The sequence below is a fragment of the Hypanus sabinus genome, chromosome 8 (assembly GCF_030144855.1).
Source record: "Hypanus sabinus isolate sHypSab1 chromosome 8, sHypSab1.hap1, whole genome shotgun sequence".
NCBI lineage: Eukaryota > Metazoa > Chordata > Chondrichthyes > Myliobatiformes > Dasyatidae > Hypanus > Hypanus sabinus.
Genome location: NC_082713.1, coordinates 167,244,675 through 167,257,510, shown reverse-complemented (window position 1 = coordinate 167,257,510; position 12,836 = coordinate 167,244,675). Strand labels below are relative to the sequence as shown.

General features: G+C 38.5%; 1 protein-coding gene across 1 annotated transcript in view; it reads right to left on the bottom strand.

The window, feature by feature from the left end:
- Nucleotides 1-5,092: 5,092 nt before the first annotated feature.
- LOC132398692 (carboxypeptidase M-like) overlaps nt 5,093-12,836 on the bottom strand; it is a 66,493-nt gene continuing 58,749 nt past the window's right edge. Inside the window, exons 7-8 of the mRNA XM_059978466.1 lie at nt 11,006-11,154; nt 5,093-7,464 (exon numbers count right to left, since the gene is read on the bottom strand). Coding sequence (XP_059834449.1) covers nt 7,222-7,464; nt 11,006-11,154 — 392 coding nt within the window. The 3' untranslated portion in view covers nt 5,093-7,221. The remainder of the gene's footprint in view (nt 7,465-11,005; nt 11,155-12,836) is intronic.

Below are 12,836 nucleotides of genomic sequence, written 5' to 3'. Positions count from 1 at the left end.
CTAAAGTAAGTACATGTTTGGCACAGCATTGTGGGCCGAAGGGCCTTTATTGTGCTGTAGGTTTTCTATGTTTCTATATAGAACAAGCAGAGCAGGAAATACCATTTAACAGATGTTGTGCAGGGATAGTTAAGGTATTACCCCAAGTGAGTTTTATTGAGAAGACAGATAGCTACAAGAAAGAAGCTTTGAAGATGTGTAGTCCTGGTGATGATGGATTTGTAGTGTCTCCCTGATGACAATTTGGTGAATAGGTGAAATGCTAGGGTGAGGGGAGTAATAATTTTTTCAGCTCTTTTTTATCACTCTGACGATGAACAGGTCTATTTATGTCAGTAGCTGATGGTGGAATCAGAATATTCTTGTGAATAATGTAAAACAGGCAATGGTGGATGGTGTGTGGAAGTAATTTTCACCAGATTCTTAATGAGCAAAAGAGTGAACAATTACAGTGAGTAGGTGCAGATCTGGAGATGAGGTTTCAATAGATCAATCATGATCTTATTTGACGATGAACCAGTATCAACGGCCAAGTGATCTCCTTTTCTGAGTCATTTGTTCATACATAAGTGGTATGCTGGTTTTGCACATCAAGGAAGTGATAGTAGAGAGAAGAGACATTAGAAATTTGGATGATGATGGTGATGATGATATCAGGTTTAATGGAGTTTGCTTGTAGATAGCAAGGGCTAATTCTGATGGCTGTTTGCTAGAAGCTGATAAGCAAAGCTTAAAGAAGGTGTCAATGGAAACAGAATCTAGAACAGTACAGGCTTATCTGCCCACAACATTGTGCTGACCCTTTAGCGTAATCCATGATCAATCTCTTTTCTCCATTTTTTCTTTATTCCATGTGCTTGTTGATGAATTTCTTAAATGCCCCTAATGTATCTGCCTCTATCACCACCCCTGGCCACGTGTTTCACACATGTACCACTCTGTGTGAAAAAAAACTGCCTCTGACATCCCCCCCCCCCATACTTTACTCTCAACACTTTAAACCTATGCCCCCTGATGCTCCCTGGTATTAGCCATTTCCACCCAGGAAAGGGCTTTGGCTGAACACTTGATCTAACCACTTATCATCTTGTTCATATCTAATAAGTTACTTCTCATCTTCCTTCTCTCCAAAGAGAAATGCCCTATCTCACTCAACCTATCTTCATAAACTATGCTTTCTAATCCAGACATCATCCTGGTAAAACTCCTCTGCACCCTCTTTAAAGCTTCCACTTCATTCCTATAATGAGGTGACCAGAACTGAACAAACAGAAACCTAGACAATTATTGTTTTAATTTACTTACAACCGACCAGGGTGATTTCTATCATGCCACATCAACTAAATTCATGCTTTCTATAGGGATTGTCACTTTTGGTGATGGTTTTTATTTGCTCATTGCAGGAGAATATTTCCAAAATCCATTTAATAGTGAAGCCTTTTGGGGGGGCAATGCTGTTGATTGTATTTTATTCCTCTTATGACCTCTGTTGCTTGAGCTCCACCAGGTTCTCATTTGTAAACTTGTCATCATGTGATTCTAATAATTCTACTTCAACTATAAAGATAAAGAGATTAGCTTTGTTTGTCACATGTACAATGAAACATGCAGTGAAATACACCATTTGCATCGGCGCCAAACATAATCTGAGGATGTGTGAAGGATATCTTTCATGTGCTGCCATGCTTCCAGCAGCAACATAACTTGCCCACATCTTACTAACCTATACATATTTGGAATGTGGAAGAAACCAGAGCACCTGGAGGAATAGCACATGGTCACAAGGAGAACATGTAAATTCCTTATAGACTGTAACAGGAATCCCAGTCACTGGTGCTGTTAAGCTTTATGATAGCCACTAAAATACAGCATCGCCTGTCTTGTCAAACTTCACCTTATTTACCATCTTGGCAATGTTATTATAGATACATTTTCAGGTTTGTAAACTCACAAGAGTCATGTACACACTGGCCAAAATGTCTTCCATAGCTCATTCAATGTTGTATGGGTTGCACTACCCAAAGAGGTACTTATGTAATCTATGGCTATCTTGTTTTCTACCTTTTCCAGTTTTCTGGACTGATTGGTTTGTCATTGGACCACAAAGGTAATAATCTCTGGATTACTACCAGTGCCACGTGCTAGTCAGAGTAGAAATAGGAGGATATTTCAGATGAATACGTGGCTTGAAAAATGGTGTAAGGGGGAGGGATTCAAATTTCTGGGGCACTGGAACCAGTTCTGGGGGAGGTGGGACCGGTATAAACAGGACTGTCTGCACCTGGGCTGGACTGGAACCAATGTCCTAGGGGGAGCAATTGCTACTGCTGTTCAGGAGGCTTTAAACTAATGTGGCAGGGGGATGGAAACAAGTGCAGAAAGACAGAGGGGTGTAAAATGAGGGTAGAAGCAAAAAGTAGTAAGGTGAAAAGTAAAAGTAGCAGGCAGGCAGGCAAATCCAGGGCAAAAAGCAAAAAGCGCCACTTTTCAACATAATTGTATAAGGGCTAAGAGTGTTGTAAAAACAAGCCTGAAGGCTTTGTGTGTCAATGCGAGGAGCATTCGTAACAAGGTGGATGAATTGAATGGTCTACTTCTGCACCTATTGTCTATTGTCTATGATCTATTGAAAGAAAAGGAGGTGGGGTAGCACTGCTGGTTAGAGAGGAGATTAACGCAATAGAAAGGAAGGACATTAGCCTGGAGGATGTGGAATCACTATGGGTAGAGCTGCATAACACTAAGGGGCAGAAAACGCTGGTGGGAGTTGTGTACAGGCCACCTAACAGTAGTAGTGAGGTTGGGGATGGCATTAAACAGGAAATTAGAAATGCATGCAATAAAGGAACAGTAGTTATAATGGGCGACTTCAATCTACATATCGATTGGGTGAACCAAATTGGTAAGGGTGCTGAGGAAGAGGATTTCTTGGAATGTATGCGGGATGGTTTTCTGAACCAACATGTCGAGGAACCAACTAGAGATCAGGCCATTCTAGATTTGGTATTGAGCAATGAGGAAGGGTTAGTTAGCAATCTTGTCGTGTGAGGCCCCTTGGGTAAGAGTGACCAAAATTTGGTGGAATTCTTCATTAAGATGTAGAGTGACATAGTTAATTCAGAAACAAAGGTTCTGAACTTAAAGAAGGGTAACTTTGAAGGTATGAGACATGAATTAGCTAAGATAGACTGGCAAATGATACCTAAAGGGTTGACGGTGGATATGCAATGGCAAGCATTTAAAGATCGCATGGATGAACTACAACAATTGTTCATCCCAGTTTGGCAAAAGAATAAACCAGGGAAGGTAGTGCACCCGTGGCTGTCAAGGGAAGTTAGGGATAGTATCAAGTCCAAAGAAGAAACATATAAATTAGCAAAAAAAAAGCGGCACACCTGAGGACTGGGAGAAATTCAGAGACCAGCAGAGGAGGACAAAGGGCTTAATTAGGAAAGGGAAAAAAGATTATGAGAGAAAGCTGGCAGGGAACATAAAAACTGACTGTAAAAGCTTTTATAGATATGTGAAAAGAAAAAGATTGGTCAAGACAAATGTAGGTCCTTTACAGTCAGAAACAGGTGAATTGATCATAGGGAACAAAGACATGGCAGACCAATTGAATAACTACTTTGGTTCTGTCTTCACTAAGGAGGACATAAATAATCTTCCGGAAATAGTAAGGGATCGAGGGTCTAGTGAGCTGGAGGAACTGAGGGAAATACATGTTAGTAGGGAAGTAGTGTTAGGTAAATTGAAGGGATTAATCCCCAGGGCCACATGGTCTGCATCCCATAGTGCTTAAGGAAATAGCCCAAGAAATAGTGGATGCATTAGTGATAATTTTTCAAAACTCCTTAGATTCTGGATTAGTTCCTGAGGAACTAACCACCAGGAAACAGTTGAGACCAGTTCATTGGCTATATTTAAGAGGAAGTTAGACATGGCCCTTGTGGCTAAAGGGATCAGGGGGTATGGAGAGAAAGCAGGTACAGGGTTCTGAGTTGGATGATCAGCCATGATCATACTGAATGGCGGTGCAGGCTCGAAGGGCCGAATGGCCTACTCCTGCACCTATTTTCTATGTTTCTGTGGTGAGAGACTCCAAAATGACATGGTGCACACTTCATATGATCTTCCAACACTGTAGTCACATTTTGCTTCACGGTTTGCAACAATCAATTGGAATGGGAGTTGGCGTTGGGTGGGGGGGGGGTGGCAGCAGCAGCAGCAAAAACATTAGCTTGATGTTGGCAGTCATATTGAGCATTGATGACAATAAACAAGGTTTTTACTGTCTAGATTATTCCCCACAAAATATTGTCCAATGAAGAGGCAAAGAAAATGCATAACCCAAACTCAGAAAAGCAGTATCATCACCCAAGTGTTTTCTCAGATAACCACATCATTGGAATATTGGTCTTCAAAACACTCAGATTCTCCACACGATCCATTTTAAGTTTACGTGAACCTCCGTATTGCCTTCAAGAAGAATAAGGTGACCTTTAGCTTTCTTAAAACTGAAGCAGTTTTCTCATCCCTGGAATGAACTTTTGTGAGGGGTCTCTTCTTCCAAAGGAACCCATCCTGTTATTCTTAAACACAGAAAATAGTCAATCGTCAGAGTGGGAGGAGCAAAAAATGGCACCAGATGTTTTTGAAGTCCTGGGTGACTTCTTCCGGGCCACCCACAATATAGTTTAAATCTCCTGTTCTCATTCTTTTTTACCTTTTCAAGATGACTGAGGTCCTGTTGCAGTCCCTGATCTAGCTACGCTCAAACTACATTCTTTACCGGCAGTGGGTTCTCGCTCTTGGAACTCACCAAATGGCTTCCAAGGATAAGACTTTGGACATTGTCTTTCATTTTGTCCATGTTGTTAACTGGGGTGAGTGCTCTCCTCTTTCATTTCTACCAGTTATGTTCAGTTTAGTATCAACAATTACTGCATCCTGTGATTTATTTTTTTGATTAGTTGCAGCAATATTCAAGAAATAAGTGGGAGAAAATGATTCACCAAATGAGCAAAGATAAACACACCTTTTTATAGTGAACAAAGCCCTGCAAGTCAGGATGCAGTCATTTCATTTTCATTTTAAAATCTTTTTATTAATTATTATTGAAGATTAACAAAAAAGATACATTGTCAATATGTCATTATGTACAATAAAGAATTAAATTAGCAAATAACTGATTAACAAAGCTAAGCAATATATCAATAATAATAAAAAGCAAAGTGTTAAGGATTTTTTTTGAAAGAAAAAGGAAAAAAAAAACCCTACTAACTGAAAAATAAAAACCCATTGGGAGCACAACCCTGGAACTATACATCATACAAGCTTCCGTAAAAAAAACTTCAATCCGCCAACTCAAATCCATTTAAGGAAAAATCGGAAGGAAACCATATTAATTATATCAAATCAGATGATAGTAGCGGACAAATAAACCCCACCTTTTCTCAAAATCAAATCGAGGATCAAAAGTTCAACTTCTGATTTTCTCCAAACTAAGACATAGCATCAACTGAGAAAACCATTGTATCAAAGTAGGAGCAGAAACATCTTTCCATTTCAACAGAATAGCCCTTCTGGCCAATAATGTAACAAATGCAATTACATGTTGGTCAAATGGAGAAATATCATGAATATATTGAGGGATTATACCAAATAAAACTGTCAATTTACTAGGTTGTAAATTAATTTTTAAAACTTTAGAAATTGTCGAGAAAATAGACTTCCAAAATGTTTCAATACAGAACACGACCAAAACATATGTATCAATGTGGCTGTCTCGGTTTTACATCTGTCACACTGACTATCAACATTAGCAAACATTTTAGACAGTCTCTCCTTTGGCAAATAGTAATGATGTGCAATTTTAAAATGAATTAGAGAGTGATTGGCACAAATCGAAGAAGAGTTAACCAACTTCAAAATCCGCAACCAATCTTCTGTTATCAGGGTCATGTTAAGCTCTCTCTCCCCCAATCTTGCTTAATCTTAAGTGAAGGGTAATTGTGCTGTTGTAACAATAAATTATAAATCTTCCCAATAAAACCCTTCACTAAAGGATTCATTTTAAAAAATAATATCTAACAGGCCAGAATCCTGTATATATGGAAAATTACTTAAGTATTTTTGTAAGTGTCTGACCTGAAGATACTGCAGGAAATGTGAATACAAGAGAGAGCATTTAGTTACTAATTTCTCAAAAGACATCAATCGGCCATCTTGGAACAGATCTGTGAAGGAATGAACTCCTTTATTCCTCCAAAGAAGAAAGGTAGGATCACCTAATGAAGGTTTAAATAAATAATTCTGATAAATTAAACTAAAAAGTTTAAATTTTTTGAGATTAAAAAAATTACAAAACTGGAACCAAATTCGTAATGACTGCTTACAGGATATAAATCACAGGATATAAATTTAAATTAGATGCAAAGGAGTCAAAAGCATTAAAGCAAATGTACGCAAGTCATATGCTCATAAACAGGAAATCCCATACAAAAAACAGAATGCTAGAAGAGCTTAATAGCAGGTCGGTGATGTAGTGGCACCTGCACCAGACTTCGAGGCAAGTTGTCCTGGGTTTGAACCCGGCTGGCTCCTCACATACTTTCTGTCTGTGCTGGATTGAGCATTGAGCTAGCATCTCGGCATGGTAGAAACAGATGTGTTTAAGAGACAGCAAGGTTGCCACCCAATGTGCCATAAGATGTGGAGAGGAAAAACACAGAAGAGCACAATGAATCAAGTAGCATCTATGAAGGCAACAGGTATACTAAGTCAATGTTTCACATCAGGCCCTGATCACCCATTGGGTACTTTCAGTGTTTTGTTTCTGTTCTACGTTCCAGTTTCTGTGTTACCTTTTGTCTTTAATGTCTATACAATATTTTGAAAACAATTAGGCAAGTAAAACATAGCATTGGCCTCAGTTATTTATATTTGTTGTTTCCATTGTATGACTTTAATTTTGGCAAAAGATAGATAAAGAAAGATGGCTGTAACCATGTAATCAATAGAATTTCATTTAAACCACCATGATAGATATGTGGTAATGTTATGCAAATACATACATTTTATCATTTAGGTGAAATTTGGTTGAAGCTTCATTAAAATATTAATATTTTAGTCATCTTGATTGTCCAGTTAAGATGTATAATCAGCAGAATATGAGATTCTGATAGTTATTTTTGTAAATGAATTTAGTTGTGAATCATATTACAACATTAAAACATCCTTGTCTGAAGAATCGAATGTGAATTTAAGTGACAAAAATATAGAAGAGATTAACAAAATGACATTTATGTATGTCGTACTAGCTCTGTCACTAGCATCAACTCTCTCCTCTAGAAACTCATTTTTATCATCCAATCGAATGTTATAGACTAAAGCAGAGAAATTTGACAAGTTGTTGGGAATTTCCAGTTGAACAGTTCTTGGGTAAAATCCCTTTGCGCTGACCTGAAAGAAAAAAAGTTACAAGAATTGGCTTCTTATTTTTTTAATTCAACTTCAACTACCAAAAAGTGTACTTCCCTTTTGAAGTCCAGAAAATTCAGACATTTCTCATTCTCCTTATCAAATCAAAATAAGTAGATACCGATACAAGAGATTTTGCCGATGCTGGAAGCAGGGGTCACAGGGGCTGGGGGTGGGAAGCAGTGACAGAGGGTCTCACTGAACTCCCGTCGAAGAGAAGATTTAAACTTCTTCAGGGTATATGTTAAGAATGCATTACCTTTCACAAATAATTATGAATCTTGTAATGTATTGAATATTTCAGTAATATTTGAGTAATCTTCTGCATGTATGTGTGTGTGTGTGTATAGTTTGATTAAATATTGTTGTTCATTTAAATAATTAGTTATGGGTTTTATGTAAAAATATGTTAATTGCATATGTCATCATGCCAAAACACAATACGTGGGCACCTCACAAAGTAAACTTGAAATTAGACCTGCACTTTTGGACTCCTGTGTGTCCTTTTGAACTAGTTTAATGTTTTGAAGTTACAAAAAGTAACAGATCTCCACAACCATGGTAACTTTTGGAACTGTTACAGGCCTTATAAGAGGACCTTTACACTTACGACTATGTGGCTAAGCACAACTCCGATACCATATTCAAGTTTGCTGATGTAGGTCTAATCAAAGATGGTGAAGAAGCAGCATATACGAAGGCGACTGAAAATCTGGCTGAGTGGTGTCATAACTACAACCTCTCACTCAATGTCATCAAGACCATGGAAAATTGTAGACTTCAGGAGAGGGAAACCAGAGGTCCATGAGCCAATCCTCATCAGAATATCAGAGAGGGAGAGGGTTTGCAACTTGAAATTCATAGATAATCTGCCCAGCACATAAGTGCAATTGTGAAGAAAGTATTTCATGCATCAACTTCCTTAGGAGTTTGTGGCGATTCAGTGTGACACCTAAAACTTTGACAAACTTCTATAGTGTAGTGGATAGTTATTGACTGGCTGCATCACAGCCTGGTATGGAAACACCATTGCCTTTGAATGGAAAATCCTACAAATGTACTGGGTTTGGCCCAGTGCACCACTGGTAAAGCCCTCCCAATTATTGAGCACTCCTACATAAATGCTGTCTCAAGAAAGCACCATTCCATCATCAGTGGTCTCCACCATCAGGGATCCGCACCACCCAGGTCATGCTCTCTTCTCACTACTGCCATCAGATAGAAAGTACAAAAGCCTCAGGACTCGCACCACCAGATTCAAGAACAGTTATTACCCCTCACCCAGTAGGCTCTTGAAAAAAAGGGGATAACTTCACTCCGCTTCACTGAGTTTCGTTGAAATATTCCCACAACCTATGGACTCACTTCAACTCATGTTCTCAATGTTTATTGCTTAATTATTTTTATTATTATTATTTCAAAGACAGGTGTGAAATAAGGGCCTGAAGGATCATTGGAGATCCAAGTCACTGCAACTATGGTCTATCCCAGCTGCTACCATCCGGGAAATGGTACCACAGCATAAAAGCCAGGACCAACAGGCTCTGGGACAGCTTCTTCCACCAGGCCATCAGACTGATTAATTCACGCTGATTTGAGTGTATTTCTATGTTACATTGATCATTCTATTTATTATAAATTAATATAATTTACTATGATTACACATTGCACATTTAGACGGAGAGGTAACATAAAGATTTTTACTCCATGTATGTAAAGGATGTTAAAAATTTCATTTCATTTCTTTTCAATTCATTTCATTTCTTTTTGTACTCATGTTCTCATTATTTATTGCTCGGGAGGGTGGAGTGAGGCTCAAATATGAGGGGAACAAATGCAGTGTGATAAAACATGTAAGCTAGGGGAAAGTGCTGCAATTTATTGTGTTTTTCTTACTGTTCTTTATGCTTATTGTGTTTGTATGTGGCATCTGATCCACAGTAACAATCATTTGTTCTTTACATTTGTGTACATAAATGACAATAAACATTCTTGAATGTTGCTCAAAAAATTAAGTATTTTTAGCTTACTACAAACACCAATTTCTTTCTCTTTTTGAAAGGTTCTTCAGCTCAGCAGAAAGATAAGGATATCTGAATAACTCTTTCAAACAGCTTGACCATTCCTTTAATTGTTCTCTGGACAATACTACAAACTTTATTTCAAAGTGGATAGCCTTTAGTACAATTTATAGACAAGGAAGCATTTCTTTAGCCACTGAGTAGTGAATCTGTAGAATTCATTGCCAGCAGCCAGATGGAGGCCAAGTCATTGGGTATATTTAAAGAAAAGGTTGATAGATTCTTGTTTAGACAGGGAATGAAGGGATACTGAGAGAAGAAAAGAGATTGAAGCTGCGGGAGAAATAGATCAGCCATGCTGAAATAGTGGAGATGACTCGATGGACCAAATGACCTAATGCTGCTACTATATCCTATGGTCTTATGGTCTTAGCACATGATTTTTGTGAGAACTCCATTCTCTGTCACACAGTAATCATTGTAGACTGACTGTTCCATGAAACTGACACTTAATGTGCAAATTTTTACCAGCGTCATATGGTCGAAGAGTAGTTCGTCTTGCCAGTATTATTTATATATATGATCCTTTTAATTACCTAAAAATGGACAGCACAAAGCCTTCCTGTAAATGCTTCCTTGCCTCCCACTCAATAGCTACAATTAAGCTGTTGCATTTCATTACACAAAGTGAACAGATTGTGCCGTCATTCCCTGTGCTTTTGGACATTTGCTATTAAATATACTCATGGATCTGAGTTATAATGAAAGATTGAAAAGGTTTGGACTTAATTCCCTGAAATGTAAGAGAATGAGGGAAGATTTGATAGAGGTATACAAAATTATGACAATTATAGATAGGGTAAATGCAAGCAGGCTTTTTCCAGTGAAGTCTAGTGAGACTACAAATAGAAGTTATAGGTTGAGGGTGAAAGGTGAATTGTTTTAGGTAAAATGATTTAGGGGGCAAAAGTTTAAGGGAAACACAAGGAGGTATTTCTTTACTCGGAGAGTGATAGCTGTGTGGAATGAGCTTCCTGTAGAAATAGTAGAGGCCAGTTTAGTTGTGTCATTTAAGGTAAAATTGGATAGGTATATGGACAGGAAAGGAGTGGAGGGTGATGGGCTGAGTGCGGGTAGGTGGGACTAGGTGAGATTAAGAGTTCGGCATGGACTAGGAGGGCCGAGATGGCCTGTTTCCGTGCTGTGATTGTTATATGGTTATATGGTTTAAGGGAGAACTTCTTCATTCAGAGGGTGCTGACAGTGCAAATGGTGGATGTGGAGTCGATTTCAAAATCTAAAAGAAATTTGGATAGATACATGGATGAGATGGATAAGGAGGACTATGGTGCAGGTCAATGGTAGTAAGCAGATTAATTATCTGCCACAAACTAGATGGGCCAAAGGGCCTGTTTCCATGCTGTAGTATTCTATGACTCTTCTATACCAAAACTTAGCATAATCAGTGAGGCCAGGAGTAGAAATAACTAATTTGAACTTACCTCCAGGGTGTACGTTCCAGGCAACAGAAGCCTATAATATTCTCCAAGTTCATTAGTTTTAAAAGGAATAAGGTTTTCCCTGCTGTGCACCTTTATAATTGCATCTTTAATTGGTTGATTATGAACATCCAGGACTTGTCCTTTCACACCTATACAAATAGAAATTATTTAAAAAGAAAATTATAAAACTATTTTAATCTATCTAAAATGGGCAAGATCAACTTAGCTACAATGGATTTCAACCATTTATGTGGAGGTGTGTTCTGTAAGAAAGCAATAAAACTTTTAGATGAGTGTTTGGTTCAATATTAGAAACAAATGAACAAAACCCAAACATTAAGTTGTGTTTGGACCCGACCTAAGCCCAAACACTCACTATATATATATATAAAGTAACCACTCCAATCTGATGCAGCCACAGTACCAGCTAGGTATCATTTGGAATCCTCCAACTAATTATTTTATGATTGCAAAATCACGTATGCTTCAGGTACAACATCATGAATTAGTTATTCAATAGTATAGTGAGCAGTTTTAGGTTCCGTATCTAAAGAAGCATGTGCTGGCATTGGAGGAGGTCCAGAGATTTCTTGTTTACAACAATGAATCCAGGAATAGAAGGGTTAACATATGGGGAGTACTTGGGCCTATACTCACTGGGGTTTAGAAGAGTAAGGAGGGACCTCATTGAAATCTATCAAATATTGAAAAAGACCTGGATAGTAGGACACAGAGAGGATGTTTCTAATAGTGGGAGGGCATGGGACCAGAGGGCACAGCCTCAGCATACAAGGAAGTCCTTAGAGATGAGGAGGAATTTCTTTAATCAGAGGGTGGTAAATCTGTGGAATTCATTGCCACAGATGGTTGTGGAGATAAAGTACATAACTGGATTTAAAGTGGAGATTGATAGGTTCTTGATTAGTAAGGGCAATAATGTTACAGGGAGAAGGGAGGATGATGTGGTTGAGAGGGGTAATAAATCAGCCATGACAGAGTAGGAAGAGACTTGGTGGGCTGAATTGCCTAGTTCTGCTCCAATATTTTATTATCTTAAATTGTATGTGACTGAATCTCAACATGCAAAGAGTGAGTCATGCTTCAGTTCTGGCAAGCAGCCCTCCAAAAGCACACATTGCTGAGATAATTTTCTGTGTTTTCTCATTTTAAATCTATTCTAATTCTGCAATTAAGAAATAAGTATAAAGTTGGAGAAATAGACTTAATGATCAAAAGTACAAACTGTAGCCAGTGCCCAGATTATTGCAGTGGGGATCTGCCTGCTGCACCACTGATTGAGAGACCTCAAGACGCCAGTCTGCAGACGCACAAAATACTGAAGGAAACTCGGCAGGTTTGCCTCGGTTTTCTGTACGCTGCTGTAGTGAGCTTAACTTCTCTAATTGTGTAAGTGTGTCCTCAGTTAAGGAGGGTGATGGTCCGAAGGGCCTGTTTCTGTGCTGTAGGGTTCTATGACTCTCCTATACCAAAACCCAGCACAATCACCGAGGCTGGGACAGGCCATTTCGCTTCTGATCTCCCTGTCGCATCAGATTCAAGTCACTAGTTAATCCGTTCTGGACCTTACAATAGTTAGTTTTTACACTTTGTTTGTTAATGTGTAATCCATCTGTCGATTTCATCCTTATTTTCATAAGTTGCTATGTGCTTTGTGTGCTATCTATACTACAGTGCTTTACACCCTGGTTCGGAGAAACTTTTTTCTCAATTGATGGTATACATGTATATAGTTAAATGACAATAGACTTGACTTGATTTGACTGACAGCAGCTTTTCCACCGCCACTGTAATACCTTGGATGGTGAACAGA